This window comes from Vigna unguiculata, chromosome 3, assembly GCF_037176805.1.
Source record: "Vigna unguiculata cultivar grain cowpea cultivar isolate G323 ecotype 2 chromosome 3, ASM3717680v1, whole genome shotgun sequence".
Classification (NCBI taxonomy): Eukaryota; Viridiplantae; Streptophyta; class Magnoliopsida; order Fabales; family Fabaceae; genus Vigna; species Vigna unguiculata.
Window position 1 is genome coordinate 51602766 of NC_140794.1, and position 26433 is coordinate 51629198.

At 32.2% G+C, this 26433-nt stretch overlaps 1 protein-coding gene, 1 non-coding gene and 1 pseudogene across 2 annotated transcripts; 1 reads left to right on the plus strand and 2 right to left on the minus strand.

The window, feature by feature from the left end:
* The first annotated feature begins 2166 nt into the window (after nucleotides 1–2166).
* On the plus strand, nucleotides 2167–7358 carry LOC146887939 (uncharacterized; annotated as a pseudogene).
* On the minus strand, nucleotides 4744–4850 carry LOC114180039 (small nucleolar RNA R71). The gene has a single exon (XR_003603615.1). It is a non-coding gene; the product is annotated as a small nucleolar RNA R71 (small nucleolar RNA).
* Nucleotides 7359–22661: 15303 nt separating the features above from the next.
* WIH1 (cysteine-rich TM module stress tolerance protein) lies at nucleotides 22662–23914 on the minus strand. The gene is made up of 3 exons (XM_028061396.2): nucleotides 23607–23914; nucleotides 23324–23483; nucleotides 22662–22956 (listed from the first exon to the last, which is right to left on the minus strand). The coding sequence occupies exons 1-3, from the start codon at nucleotides 23659–23661 to the stop codon at nucleotides 22911–22913; spliced, it is 261 nt and encodes an 86-aa protein (XP_027917197.1). The 5' UTR covers nucleotides 23662–23914; the 3' UTR covers nucleotides 22662–22910.
* Between the last annotated feature and the right edge of the window lie 2519 nt (nucleotides 23915–26433).

The window sequence follows — 26433 nt, forward strand, 5'->3', positions numbered from 1 at the left end:
AAAAAATATTTTTTTTTAATTAAAAAACTAGAGTTGTCAAAATGAGTTGAAACCCACGAGCCAATTTGGCTTACCACGGGTTTGGACCGGATTGGGCTAAAATTTTTTACAAATTTCAACATGGATTAATTTTTGATCCAGTCCACCTAGAACTCAGCACACTCGGGTTGAACCGGTGGTGAGCCGAGTTGGTGCAGATAAATAATCACACATATTTTTAATTATGTTGGGCATTGATTTGGGTTGGGTTAGATTGTTTTTTTAGCCAACACATTGATAATTTGTATTTTTATAATTTTGGTTTCTATTTGGAGTTTAACATCTTTTTGGATTGCATTGAAGTTTATTTAGATTTGAATCAAAATTATAATTTAGGTTTTTTGAAACTGAAGGAAAAAAAATTATACTTTTTTGTTAATTAAGTGAGTCAGTGAGTCAACCTGTTTAACCCACAAACCCATGATGAGTCAGACCAGATTCAATTTTTTTTGATTCAATAATAAGTGAGTTGGGTTGGGTTGAGTCACTAAATGAACAACCCGTGGTGGGTCAAGTCAGATTAGGTTGGATTACCCGTTTTGACAGTTCTATAAAAAACCAACACTCAACAAGAAAACGTGGAGGAATAAATATAGTAATTGCTTCTCTTTTAGAAAAAAAACTACATTTAAATTACTTTTGATATTAATTAATGTAGGATATCTCTTTGTTAAGTTGATGAAAAATAATAAAATAATAAAATTTAAAGATTTGAATTGGAAGTAAAAAGAAGTTCTAAAAGTCAACTTTTTTCCTTATTTAAAGTAAACAAGAAAATATGCTATAATTCGTACTATTTTGTTCTATATATTTATTACCGTTCAAGTAAATTCATTGTTAGAGAGATGATGGAAAGAAACATTTTAAGTTAAAAAGGATGAGATTTTAGAAATGCGAACAAATTTTAATTAATAGCTGGTTATAAAAATGTTTTAGAGAGTTCTATGACTAGTATTTCCATTGTTATCAATCAACAACAAGTGTATGTTTGCATGCAAACTAAAAGATGTGACTGTTTCTTAAGCAGAAGAGTTGATAATAGAAACTATTAGAGTTTTGTATTTTATAATTGATAATTGATGAGATTGGAGGGATAAGAGGTACCTTGAGAGTGGCATCCAAACAATGACTAGCAACAATTTCATGAGACAGAACAACAACAAACACCATCTTAACATGCGCAGACATGTAAGGTTGATCACGAGAAGGTATGACTCAAAATGAATGAGTAGCTTTGGTGAAGTGAGGACAAAGAAGGAAGTGAATTATGTCTTCTTTTTTTTTTCTGTTTCTGGGGCTCAGTCTAAGCCGCGCTTGTTTGTTGGCAAGGAGCATCCCAAATTCCCAAAGCCTATCTCCACCACTGACAAAATTTTGTCACAATGTAGCACGTGCAAATGACAAATTCATTACACCAAATCCTTTAGATACTGTATTCTAGAATCATCCAGGATTCAAATTTATATTATCTTAGAAATAATTTAAACTTCCGTTATGCATTTTAAAAAGTGTTTTTTTTAATCAAGTGTTATCTATAGAAACACGGAACCAAAAAGAAAACGCTTCATAAAATAAGTGCTATCTAATTATTTTACATAAATAGCATTTTTTATATAAGCACCGCCTATATTTTTTTTATTTTTTAATTTTAGTAGATCAAAAGAGAGTGTTTGTAGAAATAAGTGCAATGTATTGAGATACAAAGAGAGAGCATGTAATTGAACAAGTGTTATCTATTGTTCTGATCTTTTTATTAATTAAAAGAAAATTGGTGCCCTCACATTCACTCCTTTGTCAGTGCCTACTCTATTGTCGTGTCCATTCTTTCTGCATCAACGTTCGTTTCAGCACCACTCTTTCTTTCCGTCTTCGTTTCGTCAACAGTGATTTATGGCGCCCTCGCAATACTGGTGAGTCATTATTTTTTTCTATTCCACGAGCCTTTGTGCACCCATTAGACAGTTGATTAGTGCTTAATTGTTCATCATTAGAGTGTTTTTCATCTGTTGGGCTTTATTGGGCCACTGTTCCGAATTTGGACTAATTTCACATTATTTTGCCTAATTTTTGTTTTTAATTATTTTTAGGTATTTTTAGGTATTTGGGTGAAGCAATTTTGGAGCTTGGACATTAATATTTAGTTGAAGAGACTTTCCACATCATTGCCACATCATTTTCATGTCATTTCCATGTCAGCAAAGTCAATGGGTCAACATTTGAGGCCCAGAGTGGCATTTTTGTAAATCTGAGTGGCAGAGTGGCAGTTTTGTAAATATGAGTGGCAGGGGTGATATGACCACGAATTAGGTCTGCATGAAAGGAGGCCAGCCGCTCCATCTTCTTCAACCTCTCTTCAAAACCTCCATTTTCGTTCTCCAAGCTTCCATGGACGCCCCCCTTGCGGTTTTTCACGTTTTTGGCTCATTTTTACCGTTTTTATGCATATTTGACAGCACCCATTGAGGGTTTTACGTTTTGAATTCGTTTTCTTGCTTGGGCAGTTCGTTTTGTGGGTTTTATTGACTTGGAACAATACCCATTCATGGGGTTTTCGCATTTATATATGACAATACCGTTTTGCATTCCATTTAAGCTTTGAAATCTCTATTTTTGCTCTTAAATTGCGTTTTTTAGATTTCATAAGTTAGGGTTCTTGGTTCTGTTTTGTTATTGCAGTTTTGAAGTGTTTGATTGTTCATTTTCCATGTCTAGCTAAGTTTTTCGTATTGGTTCCTTGAAGAAACTGATTAGAAACCATGAGGTTGATGTTTTGCAGTGCACTCCAATTCCTAATTTCTCTTCATCCTATTCAATTTCGTAGCTTTGAATGAAATGGAATTTGTGATGCTTAATCGTGGGTTCATATTTTGCACAATTTCAGAATCCTTGTCATGCTTAGTGAGTTCGGATTTTGGCCACAGTTGCTTAATCTGTGTGTGTGTGTGAAATTGAAAGTAGGATGTATGTTATGCTTAATGGCATAATGAAGTTGTGTTAATTTTCGCATAGTTGATTAATTCGGATTTCATGAGAGTAAATTGGATAAGAGACTTGATTTAGTAACCTGTGATTGGTGGATTTTCAGTGGAATTAAGGGACCAGTACGTTTTGAATTGTGTGTTTAATTCAGTTTTGGTGTTTTGATTAGAATTTAGCAAACTTGTGTGAATCTGCCAACCCCCCCTTGTGTTTTATTGTTGTGTTAATCTGAAAATTTTGCTTTAAATGAAAATATTGGTCGTTGGGAGACGACTTGGTTCACTTTCATATACTATATTTAATATGTTTTAATTTGGTGGGGTACGACCTCTATCAAATTTGGCACCGTTGCCGGGGACCAATCGTTTCGTTCAAAGTAAAATTTCCAGTGTGTTTGTGTTTTGTGTTTTGGTGTGTGTGTAGTTCAAGTGTGGTTGAGTTGGTATATGTTCATTGTGATGTTAATGTTGTGTTAAGTTCAATGCCTGTTTCCATTCCTGTGTGTTTCTGTGTAGTGTAGTGAATAGTGTTGCGGCGCGCATGAATAGTGTCATTTGTAGTAGTAAATAGTGTTTGAATAGTGTCCGAATCTGACATTTAACTTCTGGATTTTTGTTTTGGTAGCTACGGTGCTTGTTTTGACTTGAAATTTTTTCCCCCACTTCTAAGACGTTGAACTTGATAGGAAAAATAGCTAGAGCAGTTGGTATGGTCTGAGTTAAGAGATTCAAAAAAATTTTGGACTGATTTTTAGTGAAACTTCAGAGGACCATAACTTTTGCTCTGGTTATCAGAATCACTATTATTTTATATGGATTTGGGGTAGAATTTGATTTCCCACCTTGTCTTAACTCGCTCCGCCGGTTTGCAAACTCAGATTCTCCAGAAAATGCCATTTTCTACATTTCAGCAATGTTTTTTGTGATTTTTCTTCATTTTTTTTACTTTTGAAAAATTGAAAAAAATACTTGTGCTTTGAGTTTTGATCTGATTTTTTGTGTGCTTCTGTTTGACCACTCAAAGGAATATCCTACCAATTTTCAAGTCATTTGAAGGTCGTTTGAGTATACTTGTAGTTATACCCTTTGTTATGCCAATATCACTACAATTAGTGCTTTTTGGTGCATGACTAGGGGAAACCCAAGTGAATTACAACCATTTGACCCTGAGATTGATAGGACATTCCACAGAGGAAGTAGGCATCTTAGGAATCCATCTTTGCATGCTGAATATTCAGTGACTTTTCTTGATTCTTCTGACTCTCATCACATTCCTGACACTCCTCATTCTTTACATTCTGAGCATACTGTTTATTCTGAGCATTTTCATTTTCATACTGATAACATGGCTTAACCTCCTCCACCTCATGAGAGAACCATGAGTGAGCTCACTGCACCAGAGTTCACTTATGATAGTTTATGCATACAATACCCTGAGGAGGAGGTTCCATATGTGCTGAAAACTGGTTCAATACACTTGTTGCCAAAGTTCCATGGTCTTGCAGGTGAGGACCCGTGCAAACACTTGAAGCAGTTTCATGTCGTCTGTTCCACCATGAATCCTGCAGATGTACAAGAGGACCATGTATACTTGAAGGCATTCCCTCATTCTTTGGAGGGTAATGCGAAAGACTGGCTGTACTACCTAGCACCCAGGTCCATCACAAGCTGGGATGACCTGAAGAGATTGTTCCTTGCCAAGTTCTTTCCTGCTTCAAGGACAACAACCATAAGGAAGGAGATTTCTGGCATCAAGCAGCAATCTGGGGAGACCCTTTATGAGTACTGGGAGAGGTTCAAGAATCTCTGTTCAAGCTGTCCACACCATCAGATTTCTGAACATCTCCTTCTGCAGTATTTTTATGAAGGCTTGCACCACATGGATCGAAATATGATTGATGTCGCAAGTGGTGGTGCCCTTGGTAACATAACCCCAGCTGCAGCCAGACAACTGATAGAGAACATGGCTTCAAATTCTCAACAATTTGGCACAAGGAGTGATGCCATAGTTGTTAGAGGTGTTCATGATGTAGGAGCAACCGAGTACACGAAGAAGTTAGAGAGTAAGATTGATGCTCTTACCACACTGGTCAACCAACTTGCTTCCAATCAGAGAGCTCCAGCTGCAAGAGTTTGTGGCCTTTGTACATCTGTTGATCATTTTACAGAATCTTGCCCAGCATTGCAACAACAAGCTGCTTCTCCTTCTTCTTCTACACCAGTGGACACACCTCAGGCTTATGCAGCAAATATTTTCAACAACAATAGACCCCAACAACAAAACCACCATGATTTGTCAACCAACAGATATAATCCAGGATGGAGGAATCACCCTAATTTGAGATGGGGAAACCAGGGTACCAGCAGCCCCAACAATTTCAAAATGTGCAACCACCTCCACAACAAAGAGTTGCACCTGCACCACAAGCTGCTCCTGTTCCACCTATACCCACACCAGCTCCTACTGCAGCACCTGCACCTTCTTCTTCTACTTCATTGGAGGAGTTAGTCAGGATGATGACCCTTCAAAATATGCAATTCCAGCAGGAGACTAGGGCCTCAATCCAGAGTTTGACAAATCAAATGGGGCAGATGGCCACTCAGCTAAACCAGGCACAAGCTCAGAATTCTGACAAGCTTCCATCACAGACGGTGGAAAATCCTAGGAATGTGAATGCCATTACTTTGAGATCTGGGAAGAACATTGAAGTTTCCACTTTCGAGCCTACACCTCCAAAGGAAGCCGACCCTGCCACACTTCAAAGAAAGCGTGATGCTCATGCAGCTGGTCCTTCCACATCTCGTGCGACTTCTACACCTTCCACCTCTACTGCTGCACCTTCCATACCTCTTCCTTTCCCTCCAAGAGCCATTCCAAGCAAAAAGATGGAAGAGGTTGACAGGGAGATCTTAGAAACTTTCAGGAAGGTGGAGGTGAACATACCTCTGTTGGATGCCATTAAACAGATTCCCAGATATGCAAAGTTCTTGAAGGAGCTATGCACGCACAAGAGGAGGCTAAAGGGAAACGAAAACATCAGCATGGTGGCAGAAACATGTCAGCATTGATAGGTAAATCTGTTCCTCAGATTCCTAAGAAGTGCAAGGACCCAGGTACATTTTGTGTACCTTGCATCATAGGTAACAATAAATTTGAAAATGCAATGCTTGATCTTGGTGCTTCAATAAATGTAATGCCTCTGTCTATTTTTAAATCTCTTTCTCTTGGACCCTTGTAACCTACGGGTGTGGTGATTCAGTTGGCAAATAGAAGTGTTGCCCACCCCGCAGGTTTGGTTGATGATGTTTCGGTTCGTGTTGGTGAATTGATTTTCCCTGCTGATTTTTACATTCTTGATATGGAAGAGAGATTTTCACATGGTTCTGCACCAATCATTTTAGGCAGACCATTTTTGAAAACTGCACGAACCAAAATTGATGTCCATGCAGGTACTTTGTCCATGGAGTTTGATGATATTGTTGTGCGATTCAACATTCTGGATGCCATGAAACATCCTTCTGAGGATCATTCTGTTTTTCACGTGGATATTATTGATGATGCTGTTGATGGATTGATTTCTGATTTCCACTCTTTGCATACATTAAAACATTCATCCGTGTCTGAGTTATCTGAATTTGCATGCATTGATGTTCTTGATTCTAATTCTGATTTTGATTCTGATTCTGATGATGCTGAATATGATGTGGATAATGTTGAATGTACAGAGTTTGACTCTCTGGATGTTGTACCTATTCACTTTGATGTTATACAATCAGGTTGCACTAACCATGTTGCAGGAAGTACATATGCATCTGATTGTTATGCTCAAGTACAGGCTATGGAACCCATTTCTCCCTCCCCTCTGGTTCCTGATATTCAGCCAGCATCCAGTACTCTAGAGTTGAAACCACTGCCAGACAACCTCAAGTATGTCTACTTAGAGGAGGAGAAAAAACTGCATGTCATCATTTCCACCTCCCTCACTGCTGAACAAGAGCAGAGGTTGTTGCAAGTTCTTAAGAAGCATAAGAAGGCAATTGGATGGACATTGGCTGACATCCCTGGTATTAGCCCATCAACATGCATGCACAGGATATTGTTGGAAGATGGAGCAAAGCCAGTGAGACAGCCACATAGGCTACTCAACCCTGTCATCTCGGATGTTGTAAATAGAGATGGCAAATAAACCCGTGCCCGTGGGTATTACCCGAACCCGTCCCCGTTTTGACGGGGAATCCCCGCTTTGACTGGGTATGGGTATGGGTATGGGTAATACCCGAAATTTTCAACTGGGGATGGGGATGGGGATGGGGATATATATATACCCGCCCAAATACCCGTCCCCGCTTAAATTACTAAACTATTTATAATTTATTAAATAATCTAAAAAATATATATAAATAAATAATATATTTACACATAAAATATAATATAATATAATATAGTATATATACATATAAATAAAATATACTTTTATATATATATATATATATATATATATTTACACATATACATGTAATATAATATAATATAATATAATATAATATAATATACATATAATATATATACATAATAATATAATATAATATATATAATATATACGTATAAAACAAATTAATCATTTAACTAGTGAGATCTTTTATAAACAAATTTATAACATTACAAATTTATAAAAATTTAAAAGAAATATATATATATATATATATATATATATATATATATATATATATATATATATATAAAAGCATAAAATATCTACACATATACATATAATATATATACATAATAATATAATATATATTATTATATTTATATTATTATATAATATAATATAATATATACTTAAAATAAATATATATCTATAAAAATATATATATATATATATATATATATATATATATATATATATATATATATATATATATATATATATAAACATAAGATATCCACACATATAATATATATACATAGTAATAATAATATAATATATAATAATAATATAATATATAATATAATATAATATATATAAATAATTATATATATATATATATATATATATATATATATATATATATATATATATAAACATAAGATATCCACACATATAATATATATATACATAGTAATATAATATATAATATAATATAATATAATATAATATATATATATATATATATATATATATATATATATATATATATATAACATATTTCTCATTCTCTTTGTTTTTTGTTATATAACATATTGGCAATTGTTTCAGTTTTAGATCCAAGGTACAAGATGGACATGTTAGAATATTATTTTTATAAATTGTATGGTAATGATTTTGATCTGAAACTTAGTAGGATTCGTCAAATGTGCTATGATTTGGTTTTGGAATATCAATTAAAAAAGAATGAAACTTCTTCTTATAGAGCTACATCATTGGAGTTGGGAAAGGATGTTGATAATGATGCGAATGAATTTTTAGAGTTTATGGCAAAAAAGAAAAAATCTAGAACTACAGTTATGAAAACAGAGTTGGATTATTACTTGGAAGAAGATAATTTGCCGGTTACACAAGAATTTGATATCCTATCATGGTGGAAAACAAATGGGTTAAAGTTTCCAACCCTTCAAGCAATTGCAAGGGATGTTTTAGCTATTCCAATAACAACTGTAGCTTCTGAATCTGCTTTTAGTACTGGTGGTCAGATATTAACTTCTCACCGTAGTCGACTTCATCATATTACTATAGAGGCTTTGATGTGTACAAGAAGTTGGATATGGAACTCAAACCATCTAGGTAAGTTACTCAAATTTATTAATATTTTTTGTTAGTATTTTTTGTGAATTCTCATCTAATATTCTACATTTGGTGTTTGTAGGTGTTAAAAAATTAAAAGGAAAAGATGTTCTCATGAGTGAAAATGAATCTGATGAAGAAGGTACATTATATTCTAGTAATTAAAATTTTCAATTTCAATTATTATATCATATCTAATTTTTCATTTTTTTTCTATGTGTAGGTGGATCGAATGCAAATGAAACCACTGATCATTTGTAAAATTAATAAATATTTTGGTTATTATAAAATTTTAGTAATGTGTAATTTTTTAGCTTTTATATAATTATTTGAATTTTATTTAGTTGTTATTTGATACTTTAATTTGAGATTTATACTATTATAATATTTTTCTTAATATTTGACATCATGAAAATCAAAAAGAGTATGTTATTTTAATATTGAATATTTTGATAGTATCATGATTCCGTTGGTGTGATTTTTAAATTTTTTTTATAAAAAATATTTAATTGATATATGGAACAATAAAAAAATGGGTATGGGTATGGGTATAAGAAAATACCCGTTACCCGGTGGGGATGGGGATGGGTCAAAAGTTGTATACCCGTTGGGTTTGAGGATGGGGATGGGGATGAATTTTTATTATGGGGATGGGGATGGGATCATGATACCCGTACCCGCCCCGCCCCGTTGCCATCCCTAGTTGTAAAGAAGGAGGTGACCAAGCTTCTACAAGCTGGGATCATCTACCCCATTTCTGACAGTCAGTGGGTTAGCCCCATCCATGTTGTTCCAAAGAAGACTGGCCTCACTGTAGTCAAGAATGAAAAAGAGGAGCTGATTCCAACAAGAGTGCAAAACAGTTGGAGGGTTTGCATTGACTACAGAAGGCTAAATCAAGAAACCAGAAAAGACCACTTCCCCCTGCCTTTTATTGATCAGATTAGGGATGGCAACGGGGCGGGGCGGGGACGGGTTTCGCTATCTCATACCCATCCCCGCATAAAAAATTCATCCCCATCCCCATACCCAAACCCAACGGGTATCAAACTTTTTTCCCATCCCCATCCCCACCGGGTAACGGGTATAATCTCGTACCCATACCCGTACCCGTGTTCTAACTACTTCACTATTAATTTTTATAAAAGAAAAAAAATTACGGTAAAGAAAACATAATATTATGAAATATTCAATATTAGGAGGATTTTCTTTGATGCCAAATACCTTAAAATAAATTATAATTGTTTACATTTTATATTAGAATACCAAATAAAATTTCATGTGAACCAAAACATTTATTAAATTTGCAAACTACAACATTGATGAACTTAGTTGATAAAATTAAAAAATATTTCAAAAAAATATAAAAGGAAAACAAATATTCAAATTAAAATATATTTTAAATGTTTGTTTACTTCAATTTTTTAAATTCTAATGAATCTCTTTTTTATACACTAATAAAAGTTATAATATATCACTTGATCAAAATGACACAAAGAACAAATAATAAACATAATAATAAAAGGAAAAAAATATTCAAATTAAAATATATTTTAAATGTTTGTTTACTTCAATTTTTTAAATTATAATAAATCTCTTTTTTATACACTAATAAAAGTTATAATACATCACTTGATCAAAATGACACAAAGAACAAATAATAAACATAATAATAAAATTTTGACATAGATTTTGTATCTTTTGAACTTCAATATATGTTGGATAGTGACAAAAAAATATTCATAGCAATTACATTAAATTTTTATATTGTAGTAAATAAAAGTTATTTATACAATTAAAGTGAAAAAAATTACAGTATGATTAATAGTGAGTTATAAAATAACAAATAATTAGATAGAATATATCGAAATATTATTCTACATGATGAAAATAAACAATAAATAAAAATATTAAAAAACTAACAAATGTGTGTTTTAGAAATAATTTGAGAGACTATCGAAAGAAATCGCACAAAGGAAATCAAATGTATAATTAAGGTATGATAAAATAAAAAATACATTAGAGAACTAATTATTAAATTACGTTTGAAGTGGTTGAAATTAAATAGAAATATCATTAGTGACCAAAAAATTTGTCATTAAATTACAAATAAATTAGTAATTAAATTGGTCATTAAATCAAGTATCGATTCGATCATTGAATCAGTCACTAATTTAGTCATTGATTCAGACAATAAATCAACTACTACCACCAATGATGAAAAATAGTGACTGATATGGGTTACTGACTAAATCAGTCACCATTTCATGTTTTTCTTGTAGTGAATTATCATATATTATTCCTAAATATCATTATATATATATATATATATATATAATTTTAACCACTTCAAACAGAATTGAAAGTGAAAAAATTACATTATGATTAACAATGAGTTATAAAATAAAAAATAATTAGATAGAATATATCGAAATATTATTCTACATGATAAAAATAAAAACAATAAATAAAAATATTAAAAAGCTAACAAATGTGTGTTTTAGAAATAATTTGAGAGACTATCGAAAAAAATCACACAAAGGAAATCAAATGTATAACTAAGGTATGATAAGATGAAAAATATCTTAGAGAACTAAGAAAACTTTTCAAATATCAACATATATACTTAATGGTTGAAAAATAACGAAAATTATTTCAATGAAACAAAAGAGTTCTTCAAATTAAACAAAAATTAATAATAATAATAATAATAATAATAATAAGTAAAGAATTTTTTTATATTATCTTAAATTGAGAGTATAAACATTCTCATGTGAAAGGAAAATTTATAATAAATAAAAATATTAAAAAATAATATAAATATTCAAATGTGAGGCATAATATTTTTTTTTATTAACATACATCATTTTAACATAATTACATAAAGGTTATGATAAGATAAAAAATATATTGGAGATGAGAATGAGTTTCATGACAAATGAAATAATTAAAAGAATAAAAAATAGAAAAAAAAAAAAATATATATATATATATATATATATATAGGAGTTACTTAATTAATTGTGAATATTTTAATAATTTAAACGAGAATGGAGATATGGCGGGGACGGGTATTATGGCGGGTATATGTACATCCTCATACCCATCCCCATACCCAACTGAAAAAGTCGGGGATTCCCCATACCCATACCCATACCCAGTCAATGTGGGGATTCCCCATCAAAACGGGGACGGGTTCGGGCAATACCCACGGGGACGGGTTTATTTGCCATCTCTAGATCAGATGCTTGAGCGCTTGGCAGGTAAGTCCCACTATTGCTTTCTTGATGGGTTTTTTGGTTATTTTCAAATTCACATTGCACCTGAGGACCAAGAAAAAACCACATTCACCTACCCCTTTGGCACTTTTGCCTATAGGAGGATCCCGTTTGGCCTATGCAATGCCCCTGGCACATTCCAGCGTTGCATGCTTAGCATTTTTAGTGATTTTCTTGAAAAATACATAGAGGTATTTATGGACGACTTTACTGTATATGGGTCCTCATTTGATGCATGTTTGGATAGTTTGGACAGAGTTTTAAACAGGTGCATCCAATCTAACCTTGTTCTCAATTTTGAGAAATGTCATTTCATGGTAGAACAAGGCATAGTATTGGGGCACATAATTTCAAAAAAGGGCATTGAAGTTGACCCTGCCAAGATCTCAATTATTTCTCAATTGCCTTACCCCTCTTCTGTGCGAGAGGTTCGTTATTTTCTTGGCCATGCAAGGTTTTACAGGCGCTTCATTCAAGACTTCAGTAAGAAGGCCCTCCCACTATCCAATCTACTGCAAAAGGATGTTGACTTCATCTTTGATGAAGGATGCAAAGAGGCTTTTGATTGCCTCAAGAAGGCCCTGACCACAACTCCAATCATTCAGGCGCCCGACTGGACAGCCACATTTGAGCTTATGTGTGATGCATCCAACTATGCATTAGGGGTTGTTCTAGCTCAAAGGATTGATAAGCAGCCGAGGGTAGACTTGAGGACGCTCTATGGGCTCACAGGACTGCTTACAAGGCACCTATAGGGATGTCTTCTTATCGGGTTATCTTTGGTAAGCCATGCCACCTTCCAGTGGAGATAGAGCATCGAGGCTACTGGGCTGTCAAGTCATGCAACTTCTCTTTTGATCAAGCTGGGGAGGAAAGGAAGTTGTAGTTAAACGAGTTGGATGAGATCCGTTTGGAGGCATATCAGAACTCTATGTTCTACAAGGAGAAGACCAAGAGATTCCATGATAGCTCCATTGCTAGAAAGGAGTTTGTTATTGGTCAGCAAGTTTTACTGTATAACTCCAGACTTGGACTCATGGGGGGTAAGTTGAGATCAAAGTGGATTGGTCCTTTTGTTGTCACTGATGTTTATCCTTATGGTGTAGTTGAAATCAAAAGCCAGTCCACAGATAAGAGCTTCAAAGTGAATAGGCATCGTCTTAAGCCATTCCTCAGCAATCCTGCCTTGGTGGATACTGTTGTGGAGGAAACCTCCCTGCTTGCCCCACTACTGTTTCACCATGATTCAGGGAGTTTTCTTTCCCTTTCTTCTTTACTTTTATTGCACTTGTCTAGGTCTGTCTGTTGTTGTTTCCTTTTGTTTGATTCCTTTTTGTTAATTTGTGTTAGTTAGTGTTATATTTTTGCTTTCTGTTTGGAACACTCACTTCACTTTTGGAGGATGAGTTGTTGGTTATTCTGTGAATTGATATCCTTGCTTTGTCTTTGCATGTCAAGTTGCTTTTGGAATTGTTTTATCCTGTGTGAGAATTTGAGCCACTCTCTGTTCTTTGTTGTGTGATACCGCCTCTTGAATGCTTGCACAGTGGCCTTGGCTTGACTCTTTCTGATACTTTCCTGATACACATGCATGTTGGGATATGATTTAGGCAATTTTGTTTTGTGAGCCTATAGCCAGATGAGCCTACCTTGAACTATTTCTGTTGATACCCCTTTTTGAGCCTGCATACCCTTTCATTATTCTACAGCTCATTACAAGCCCTTAGCCTGAAAAACCATGATTATTCCTACCTTAGGAAATTTTGGAGCTTTGGAATTGTTTTGGGAATGGGTGCTCAATTAAGTGTGGTCGCACACAACAAGTGTGGTTGTGCGCGCACTTGTTGTTGGTTGGTTCTTGGAATTGCTCATTTGTACACCAAAGTGGGATTTCAAAATTATTGTTTCTTTGCATGTTCTTTGTATAGAAAAGAAAAGAGAGAAAACAAAAAGAAAAGAAAAGAGAATAAAGAAAATAAATAAAAAGGAGTTTGGATTTGAGCATTGTGTGAGAACCGAAGTTGGAAGTGTTGGTGTTTGGGATTACTTTCATGATTGATTGAGACTTATTCCCCATTGCTCCTCTATTTCCTTGGTTGCTTAGCTACTTATCCATATGTTCCACACCTTGTCCCAGTCCCATTACAACCTTGAAAAGTCCTTCTGATCTTGACCTGCATGTGTTTCTGGTTTGATTGTTCGTTCTAGAGGCTTGCCAAGTCTGTTTGATGTTTGTTTTTCAGGGGTGCTTTGAGAGTAAACAGTAACCTAGAGATTTGAGTGATACAGTGCATATTTCGTGAGGTTATGTTGCTTTCAATTCTCTCCTTAAGCTGAACTGGGTACTTGACATGTTTTGAATTGCTTGGATGATGTTCATGGATACCTTGCAGCTTTGAATCCTTCTGTGTTAGATGTGTTTCCGTTTGTCATGTGTCTGTTTGTCTTGTGTCTTTTTGTCTCTCTTATTATGTTTGTGATGTCCTTGCTTTGCTTTACTCTTTAATTTTGCCCAGGGGTGCAAAAGGGTAAGTGTGGTCGATTTTGATGAGTCATTATTTTCTTCTATTCCACTAGCCTTTGTGCACCCATTAGACAGTTGATTAGTGCTTAATTGTTCATCATTAGAGTGTTTTTCATCTGTTGGACTTTATTGGGCCACTGTTCCGAATTTGGACTAATTTCACATTATTTGGCCTAATTTTTGTTTTTAATTATTTTTAGGTATTTGGGTGAAGCAATTTTGGAGCTTGGACATTAATATTTAGTTGAAGAGACTTTCCACATCATTGCCACAACATTTTCATGTCATTTCCACGTCAGCAAAGTCAATGGGTCAACATTTGAGGCCCAGAGTGGCATTTTTGTAAATCTGAGTGGCAGAGTGGCAGTTTTGTAAATATGAGTGGCAGGGGTGATATGACCACGATATGACCACGAATTTGTAAATATATGACAATACCGTTTTGCATTCCATTTAAGCTTTGAAATCTCTATTTTTTCTCTTAAATTGCGTTTTTCAGATTTCATAAGTTAGGGTTCTTGGTTCTGTTTTGTTATTGCAGTTTTGAAGTGTTTGATTGTTCATTTTCCATGTCTAGCTAAGTTTTTCGTATTGGTTCCTTGAAGAAACCGATTTGAAACCATGAGGTTGATGTTTTGCAGTGCACTTCAATTCCTAATTTCTCTTCATCCTATTCAATTTCGTAGCTTTGAATGAAATGGAATTTGTGATGCTTAATCGTGGGTTCATATTTTGCACAATTTCAGAATCCTTGTCATGCTTAGTGAGTTCGGGTTTTGGCCACAGTTGCTTAATCTGTGTGTGTGTGTGTGTGAAATTGAAAGTAGGATGTGTGTTATGCTTAATGGCATAATGAAGTTGTGTTAATTTTTGCATAGTTGATTAATTCGGATTTCATGAGAGTAAATTGGATAAGAGACTTGATTTAGTAACCTGTGATTGGTGGATTTTCAGTGGAATCAAGGGACCAGTACGTTTTGAATTGTGTGTTTAATTCAGTTTTGGTGTTTTGATTAGAATTTAGCAAACTTGTGTGAATCTGCCAACCCCCCCTTGTGTTTTATTGTTGTGTTAATCTGGAAATTTCGCTTTAAATGAAAATATTGGTCATTGGGAGACGACTTGGTTCACTTTCATATACTATATTTAATATGTTTTAATTTGGTGGGGTACGACCTCTATCAAATACCTTCTTCATTAGCGCCCATTCTATTGTCGTTCCCATTCTATTTGCACCGTCCTGCACTCTTGCTTTCTGTCTTTGTTTTGTCAACACTTGTGTGTGATGCCCTCACATTCCCTTCTTCATCAATGCCATTGTATTTCTACCGTGCCCATTCATTTTCATCATTGTTCGTTCATTTCTACTGCAATTGTGCTTTTCGTCTGCGTAGTGTCAACAGTCTTGCGCTTCGTGTGCGGTGCGTTTCATCAACACTTGTGTGCGGTGCCCTCTGTGCTTTGTGTGCATCTGCGTTTCATGTGCGTCTGCGTTTCATCAACACTCGTGTGCGTCTGCGTTGCAAAGATTGAAAGCTCTCCAACACAAAGGTCAACTACAAGTACCGTTGAAAGCTCGAGGTAACGTTTTGTCACCATGTAATGTGATTTCTTTTTTTGAGAAATTTTTTATTGAGTAGGTTTTTGTAAGTGAAAAGGGTGAAAAGGAGTGTCGCTTTTGAGATTATTGAGTTTTATAGGGATTATTGAGTTTTATAGGATTTAGGGTGAACATTTTTGTGAATTTTAGGACAAGGCACAAATGTTTCAAACATGCCATTGAAAACGATTTTAAGATATCGAAAACCAGAAAGTGGTGCGAAGATTTTAAACACATTTCTGTGAATTTTTGCATTCAAAATTTAATTCAAGAGGTGCACAAGTAGTGGGTCAATCAGAATTTATGAAGAAATGTGGATAGTTGTTAGTTAGAGAAAAACCAAATCCCAACTAAGGAATAATAGGGATGCATTAAAGTATTCATTCATTGTCAACGAGTAAGAAGAATAATCTTTTTTTTTCTTTATGGAAGTAACCTTCTGATAGTCTTGTCCACGTAAATAATAAAATTTAAAATAGTAAAGGTTGATTTTGATTTATAAGAAAAGAAAAAGAAAACCCAAATGAATGTGTTTTAATGAACTTAGGTATTATAAAAATGGATCAGTATACGTGAAAAGGGTGGGACTTTGTTTTTCTAAACCTGTTAGCTTCTCCTTTAGGTTTGGTATTCAATTCTTATATTTTTATTTTCTTTGTCTTATAAAGTTTATGCAATACTGATAGAGAAAATTAAGAAGGGAAAGAGTGTTTTAATGCCTTTCTTAGCCATCACCATGATATTATACATATATAGGAATGGTGGAGATATGAAATCAAAAAGTGGGACATGTTATAATTAATAGATACTATAGTATGGAATCCTCTCGTCGTAGTCTATTTATTTTGGTTTATAAGTTATTTTAATTTTTTTATGGTAGTAATTTAAAACTATACCTTTTTTTATGGTACTAGTGTAGGTATAATAGTTATTAGTTTTTTGTTAAACAAATTTTATATTGGTGGATGAAAAATGATATGCTATCATTTAAATAGTTCTTTATTTTAATTGATTGCATTTTTATTCTTTTTTAATTTACAGTTGGGAACTTTTATTACAAAAATCTTAGTGTCTTCAAAGTTGAGGTATGATGAATCTTATCTTATAGTTTGTTATGAAAATGGTGTTAGTTTGACGTGTATATACAGGCATATGAATTTTTCTTAGTTATCCTTTTTAGAAAATTAAATTATTAGATTAGGAATTTTCTTTTTTATTATTATGTTGTATCTTAGCATCTCTATATATCTAATATTGATAACTAACATGATAGATCAAGAAAATATGGACCGAAAATGAATGTTTGCCAGTCAATTATCAAAAGAATACGAGGATGGGGTGAAAGAGTTTCAAAGATTTGCAGTTGAGCATGCAAAAAACCCTAATAGAATCATTTGTCCTTGCTTGAAGTGTTGTCATTCAAGGATAGTCAACACAGATGAGTTGGAAGAGCATTTAGTATGCAACAGAATTGATAAAAGTTATTCATGTTGGACCAAACATGATGAAAATAGAGATAGTTTAAATATTACTTAGAAGTTGAGTTCTAAGATAATTTAAATATCTCTTTTTTCCCTTAACCTCTTAGAATATCTTGGAGGGTGACATGTTGGAGGGTGAAGGAAGGAAAAAAGTATTTAAAATACTCCTTCCTCCCTTCATTATCCAATATATCTTTTAAGAGTGATGGATGATGATGAAACTTCACACAATACCTTAAAAACACAGGGGTTGCACTTGCAGTTCGAACTATCAAATTGATTCTAAATATTTATGAGAATAACTTAAATTTATCTTTTATAAAAAAATATTTTTGATCCTTATAAATTAGTTTCATATTATTTTTAAAATTGATTATTTTTAAATGAATTTAAGTGTCAAAAAAAATTAAAATAAACCTCCAAGATATCTTTTAAGAGTGATGGAACTTCACCCACCCTCCAAAGCGCACAATACCTTTAACCTTTTTGGACGTGTCAGAGAGTGAAGGAAGGAAAAATGATTTAAAATACTCCATCCTCCCTTCATCCTCCCAGATGTCTTTCAAGAGTGATGGATGATGGAACTTCACCTTCCAAAGCGCACAATTCCTTAAGAACGCAGTGGGTGGTTGATCCTAATGATACTATGTTGCACTTGTGGTTGGAACAATTGGATTAATTCTAAATATTTATGAGAATAACTCAAATTTGTCTTTATAAAAAAAATAGTTTTGATCCTTATAAATTGGTTTCATATTGTTTTTAAAATTGATTTAAAAAAAATGAATTTAAATGTCCCCCACTCGAGGTCTAAATGGAATGAGAGGATCATCCCCATGTAGGGCTTAAGAGACCGATGATTCCATTATCAACCTCATATCCCAATGAAGGGCTTAAGAGATTGATGATTTCATTATCGGTTCCATAATGGGCATCAATGTTCTGATCCCAAGTGTCAACACCCAATTTCGTCCGGATAAATGTATTTGTTTGGTTAATAATAATAATAATAATAATAATAATATATAATATAATAATAATAATAAATAATAAAATAAAATAAAAAATATGTTTTGATTGATGGTAGGTTTTTAAACTTTAATTCTACCATGAGAAAAAAGAAAAAAAAAACAAGAGAAGGAGAATCTAATTTATTGTTAATTATCACACTCTGTTCATGAGCCCAAATGTTTTACATATTTTTACCCCACTGTTTGCTATGTACACTCTCCACATGACATGTCAGAAAAGGACGTTTCATAATTTTGTTTTTGGAGAAGCGTATAATATTAGGAGTAATATTTTTTTATAATAATTTGAATAAATATTGTGCATTTACACTTATGTGTCCTTTTTTGTGGTCAGTTTGGGAAGGTATTATTTAATTAGAAGCAAATATTCCTAATAATAACGTTTTTAGGGAATGGTACGAATTTAATAATTGGAATCAATTATATGAATAATATGTTATGATTTGATCACGATCTTTATGTGACAGAAAATATGATTCTAGTAATTACAGATAATATTTCGTTAATAATTATAATCAATATTGTGGATATTATGCAACGATTCAATAAGACCAATTCTTTCCCGTATATTTTATTATAATTAAAGACTAGGATCTTAGTAGTATTCAAGTGGCTTATATAAGTACAAAATTTCTCCAATGCAAGACACAGAAAAAAAAATTCGAAAAACCCCTCTCTTTTTTTATTATAGAGCACACACAAAAAGGGGTCACCTTAAGGTAAATTTTCTTTGCTCCTAATGTTTTTCATGATTCTCTTATAACATCACATATATGATCGTTTGAATTTTTGTATGATTAAATGTGTTCGAGATTCTATGTTAGATGATTTTGGGTTTATCATTGATGTGGTCAACCTTTCTCTTTTCCTTTATTTTTTATCTTGGTAATTAAAAAGATATTTTTCGTAGACTTTAATTTTCTAAAAAAAAATAATAAATAAATAAATAAAATAAAAAGTTATATTTTCTTTTATATAAGTTGTGAATGTTATATCAAGTCTCGGACTTGCTTAATAATCAAAACACTCTTTTATAGGCTTTTAATTCTTTTTTTTTTAAAAAAATTAGAAATAATAAAAATAAAAAAAAAATTATAAAATCATCTTAACTATCATGTCAAATCTCGTATTTGCTTGATAACTAAATATTTATCATGTAGAATCTTCGGTTCTCTTGATATTAATAAAATATACATATACATCAAAATCTAGAAAATTAAAAAAAACAAAATCAAACAACAATTTTTTTATAAAGGATTACGTTATCCCTGATTTTCCAAATGAAAATACGTAAGAGCGAGGTACAATTTTCGTCGGGCCCAAAAAATAAAAAAATAATTTTGTTTGAATCTTTAATATTTTTGTATGTGTTTTTTTTATTTTGTTTGATTTTTTTGGGGAATAACAAATATTTTAAACATCAAAATTCTACTTTTCACACTTAATGAAAGAGGGAACCGTCTTAAGACAGGCGTTGTGGGGTGTTAATACCTTTCCCACACGTAACCGACTCCTGAACCCAAATTTGGTTTCGAAGACCATTCTTTTAAGGTTTTTTCTATAGTTTTCCATAATAAACTATGGTGGCGACTCCTCTGTACTATTTAAAATTATTTTTGTTGTTCTGTCGCGATCTCGGTTGCGACACCAAGACATCATTTGGGTTAATCACCATAGATAGGTATTGTCCGCTTTGGAGCTTCAACTTTGTCATGATTTTGTCCTTATAAGGCACCTTAGAGGGTAGAAGGAGGAAGGGGTCTTTAAATGGGTTATTTAAAGTGTTAGGTCTCGACTTTTAAGCCATATGAGAGTACTGGGTGCGATTTGAACATAAGTCTCGTAGTCGAAGTCTAAAGGGAATATTATCTCCAATGGAGGGCTTAAAGGACCAATGGTTCTGATATTGATCCCGTTCCGTTATCGATCTCATGGGACTGACGATTCTGTTATCAGCCCTACAAAGGATGCCAATGTTCTAATCCCAATCATTAGGGTAAATCACTATACATTCGAGGTATGGTCCACTTTGAAGTGACTCTGTCACAATTTTGTTCTTAAAAGACATCTCAGAGAGTGGAAGGAGGAATGTGTATTTAAACCGCTTTAGGCCTCGACTTCTATGCAATGTGCAACTACAGGGTGCAGTAGGAACATAACTCTCTAAGTCGAGGTATAAGGGAAATGAGTGGATCATCACCAATGGAGGGTTTAAGGGACCAATGGTTCCATTATCGATCCCACAGGACCGATGGTTCCGTTATCGGCTCCATGGTGAGAACCAATGTTCTGATGGTTCTGTTATTGACTCCATGGTGAGTGTCAATGTTTTGATTCCAAGACATCATTAGGGTCAACCACCATACATTCAAGGTATTATCCGCTTTAGAGTGTAGACTCTCTCCCAATTTTGTTTCCTTAAAAGACTAATCACTAATCAAATAGTGAAAGGAAGAAGAAATATTTAAATCGTTTAGACTTCAACTTCTAAATAATATAAATATATAGGGTATTGAGTACCATAGGAACAAACATAAAATAAAGGGTTAAATATGTTTTTGGTCCCTTAACTTTCAGTAAATTTTGGAATTAATCCATTTTGAAACTTTGGACCAATTTAGTCCTTCATCTTTTGAAATACATGGATTTAGTCCTTTTAATCAATTTTTTTTTTAAGTTTATTTGACATCTCAAGCACGTTTCATAATAGTATTTGACTTAACATTAAAACAAAAATGTGTCAAAGAGTATAAACAACTCAAATAAAATGCTGAAATACGAACGAAACATCGAATAAACCTAATAACATTTGATTAAAAGGACTAAATCCATGCATTTCGAAAGATGAAGGACTAAATTGGTCTAAAGTTTCAAGATGGACTAATTCCAAAATTCATTGAAAGTTAAGGGATCAAAAATATATCTAACCCTAAAATAAATAGCTATAAGAGTATTTACATAAATTTTTCAAACTTTTTTTATAAATGTTTTTTGTTAATATTTGATATTTTTCAATTTCGTATATATCCGAATTCATGTATGAACTTCATAGCCTTCTCATAAATATTTCTAACTTCAACATATTCAGTTTTTGTATTTTTTTTAAACATTTTAACGACACCGTCTCTTTTTCTTTTTGTAAATTTATTTTTTTCAGTCTAGTGTTACACGAGAATTAGAACGCAGCTTATACGGTTTGTTTGAAGCTCCTTCTGTTCCAATGTGCCGTAGCTCGTTTCTAGTGCTGCCTTTTATATGGTGTGTTTGCTTTTGGAAAGGAGTGGGTGAATTCAGAAGAGATAAAGACATGAAAATCAAGTTGTTTATTCTAAGAGACACAGACATAAAAGTGAAGAGATTAAAACTAAAATTTTGAATGATGTATAGACGTGATTGATAAAAAAATTTAATTATAAATTTATCTTTATAATTAAAATTAATATAATAATTAAATATAATAATTATTATTGTAATAATAATTATTAGAATTAGTATTAAATTATTATAATTATTATTAGTAGTAGTTTTTTTTTCTATAGTTTCTATTTTATAATTGATATTATTATTATTATTATTATTATTATTATTATTATTATTATTATTGATTGGTGAAAGAATCCAAACAAAGATGAGGCCACTGGCATAAAATAAACTATGCTAAAATGTTTTTTCGCTCTAATTCCTTCATCGCAAGTTTCTTTAAAACTATCTTTCTTTACATTTATCTTCAAAAATCAGCTCACCAATCTCAAACAGGCTCACTTTGTTAACTATCTATCTTTCTCCTCCCTATAAATATATATAGATATATGTACTAACAGAGATTTTTAAAGTTTTTTAATAGAATAAAACGATGACAAATGAAAGAGAAAATATATTACTTTATAACGTCGTTCATGAGAATTGGAGAAAAGGTAAAAACATAAATTTTTGAATCATATATCTGACATGAAATTATCTAGACTTATTAAGTGTTATAAGATACAAGGTTGTTTAATTAATTAATAATCGTAAATAAGAAAAATGCATGAGAGAAAGATTATGATAATAACTATGCTAAAAATGAATCCGTTAATTAACACGTATAAATACAGTAATCACCGACACCAATCTAATACTGAATTAGCAGAACATATAGCCGAGAACTCAGTATAATGACACCGAATCAGCAACCAATCACGTCTCTTCAGAACTTAAAAGCAAGCATCAAGTAAACAACAGCAGCAGAGTGCAGCCAAACTGCAACAGAAGACAACGTCAGTTTTTGTCAATTTTTTCCAATTCACGGGTATCAATACTAGGCACACCAAACGTTAGCATAAGATCCAAACAAACGTTAACATAAGATCCAAACAAAGAAACAAATCACGAATTATTAGAACATTTGACTCCTATCTCCAGATTCATCAAACAAATACAAACCCATCACACAGGTTTAAATTAATTTCAGTCCAACCTATATCGGCCAGAAATCTAAAAACCTAATTCAATCCCTAGATTATCTCCAGCCAGCCCACTGTGAAATTTGCGTTTTTCTCTTGATAAAACAAACAAGAAAGGAAACAGCGTCAACGCATAATAGCTAGAAAGAGAAAGAGAAACATACCATCCTTCAAGAAAACCGGTTTCTTGCCTAGGAGGAGGAGGTTGTTGAACGTACTGAGGAGCGTAGCCTTGGGGAGGGTACCCCGGTGGAGGGTAGCCTGCCGGAGGGTAACCTTGAGCAGGGTACCCTGGTGGGGGATAAGAGTCCTTTCCTGGATACCCTGTTGAGTTAAAAGTATTGACAAATCAGAACAAAAACAATTCAATAATTGAAGAATACCCAGTGGGTTTGAAGCATTGAAATATGGTTTAAGTAAGAGGCATTAAAATAGATAGATGAATACCTTGTGGGGGAGGAACCCCAACTGGAGGCTGTTGGTGATGATCGTAGTAGCTCATGTTGATGGGTGTTTTTGAAAACGAAACTTGATGGAAACAAATCGACAACGAAGGCGAGTGATGCGGGGAAGAGAAAGAGCTTGTGGTGTTGTATATAAAGAAGATTCAGCGGCGGTGAGAGGAAGAGGAAGTTTCTTGTTTCTTTCGCTGAACTGAACCGACTAAGGAAACAAAAACGCGTTCAAAATCTGCAACCATTCCCGTGTTATATTTGAAACAAATATTTTCTTTTTAAGATTACATACGTAATATTCCCGTTGAGTGTGGATGTTGCACGTTGTTTTTCCACTACGCATTGCCTCCTTTTTTTTAAAGCACCTTTCAAATTTTTCCGTTAACTTTTTGACCTTTTTCTTCCCTCTCTCTTCATCCCCACCACTCACGTTATTTAACTATAAAGATTCGAATCAACCCACCACAACGGTTGCTGTTGTTATCTTTAATCTTCTTTTAAAATAGGCTCTTTATTTTCAAAAGTGTATAAGTATCTATCTATTTAATCAGAAAGCATATATAATCATTGAAAAAAATTTGTTAATGACTAAAGTCAGTTGTTAAAACGACAAATAAGAGTTATAATAATAATGTTTTTCCTTTTCTGTTGTAAGCGGAACCTACTAGAGGCTTTGCTTATGGAATAAAGTTTAGTAAAACTGTAAGAAATTATACTATTTTTAGGCGTCGCCATTAGATTGGTTATCTTAGAATAAGAAATAAAGGTTGAAAAAAAGAAGAAGATTGGACAAAGTTACAAAATAATAAATATTAATAGAGCCAACTGAAAAAAATAATAATAAACATTAACAGAGCCAAATGAAATAAATAAAATACAAGGGAGGAAGAAATAAGGCATGATATTTCTATAGAAAGCGTTAAGCCAATCATAATTAGTTAAGGAGAAAATATTTGATAAGAATAAAATAGTTTTAAATTTATCAGAAAAAGTTTTTTATTAACATTTTTAGTAAAAAGTAAAATACAATAAACTTTTCTATAAACTAAAATTTCACTTCTACATAAATTAAAATATTAAAAAAAAAGAATTTATGAGAGAAGTTCTAAAAACTATTGTATAAATAAATTGATTTTAACGTATTTACGTTAGAAAAAGTTAAAGCCAACCTCTACTCACATTATAGTACATGGGAAAATTTAATTATCATCACTTAATTTGTAAAAATAGAGATTAAATGTTTACTTTAAAAAATGTTTAATTTTTATTTCTCTAGTACAAAGAGACCGTAACAAAGTTAAATCTATTTTAAAACCACCAGCGTAAACAACGCGCGGATGTTGGCATTTTAAAATATTGTAATTTTTCAACTTCAGTTAATTTGGTTGACAAAGATAAAATAAGACATTAAAAATGTTTAAAAATAATAAATAACTAATGAAATTATTAAAAAAAATAAAATTTTTTTGAGCTACAAAATTTTGAGCACAAAAATAAAGTATGTAAGTTAAAAGTTTTAAATTATAGTAAAAGTAATGTTATAATTTGTAATTTACAAAAGTATTTTCAAATAAAATATAAATAAATTTTAGTAAAATTTGTAATCTAAATTTGAAAGTAGAATAAACCACAAAGTATTATCAAATAAAATATAAATATTTTTTAGCAAAAATTATAGTACCTTCTATACATAATTCATAATGAGTAAACTTTTAACTTATCATTCATGTTTTAGTGTTTGCAACTCTCTATTTGAATATCATTTGACATATATTTCATTGGCGGATCTTAACAATAATTTTGGGAGAGTCAAAGTAATACACTTAAAGTTTATAAAGTTGTATTTGATATAAGCACTATCTTAAATAAACTTTCCTAATTTCATCATTTTTACTTATTGAATTTCTTATTTAAGGACGTTTTTGTGTATCACATTCTAAGAAATTAATATTAAACTCATCACCTGTAATTGTCTGAATCGTAAAAAATCACTTTTCTAATTGAACGATTGTATTATTAGTATGATATTTCAGATTATGTAAAAAAATTGAATTTATTTTGTTTTCATCTTTATGGGTGACTTCCCTTATATTACTTTTAAAAAATAAATTTATTTTTTTATTCTTCATCAATCTATCATTTTTTTTAAGTTTAGAATTCAAAAATAGTTTATTATAATCTTATAAAAAATTCAAAGACATAATTACTAAAAGAAAACTCTATACTAATCAAGCCACAATTGAAAATGGGTTATGAAAAAAAATAGTACGTTAATTTTTCTTCTATATTAATAAAAAATGAAAATACAATGTCTCATGAGGTAAAAAATAAATAAAGTTAACAGTTAAACTAATACTTCATTATTAAGGAAGACAAAAATGAGTTTTTTCCCCTTTAAGAATAGAAGAGAACATAAGAGATAAAAACAAAAATAGTGAATTTGTGTTTATTTATTTTTTTATTAAAAAAAAGTGAGACCGAAAGATGATTATAATATGTGAAAAACTCAAAAGATAATGTGGAAGAAAATAAAGAAAATATCTTAATAAATATTTTTATTCGTTGTAATATTTGATTTTATATTTTATTATTTATTAACATTAAATTTTGTATATAATTTAATTTTCATTAATTTTTAATATATGTTACATTTAATTTAAAAATTCAATATATAAATTTTAAAAAAATCTAAAAAATTTGGGGCCATGGGCTCCTCCAGTCACTTTATGGACACTTTATAGGAAATAATTCATCATATATTGGTGGTGAGCATGATGAAGACATTGGTTCCTATGATTGTCATCTCATGGTTTGTTTAA

Bases quoted from the DNA above. Each gene is read 5' to 3' on its own strand.
- WIH1 (XM_028061396.2), bottom strand. From the start codon at position 23,661: ATGAGCTACTACGATCATCACCAACAGCCTCCAGTTGGGGTTCCTCCC. The intron at 23,484-23,606 runs GTATTCATCTAT...TTAACTCAACAG, and splicing joins TGGGGTTCCTCCCCCACAAG to GGTATCCAGGAAAGGACTCT. The intron at 22,957-23,323 runs GTATGTTTCTCT...CTTCTGTTGCAG, and splicing joins ACCGGTTTTCTTGAAGGATG to TTTGGCTGCACTCTGCTGCT.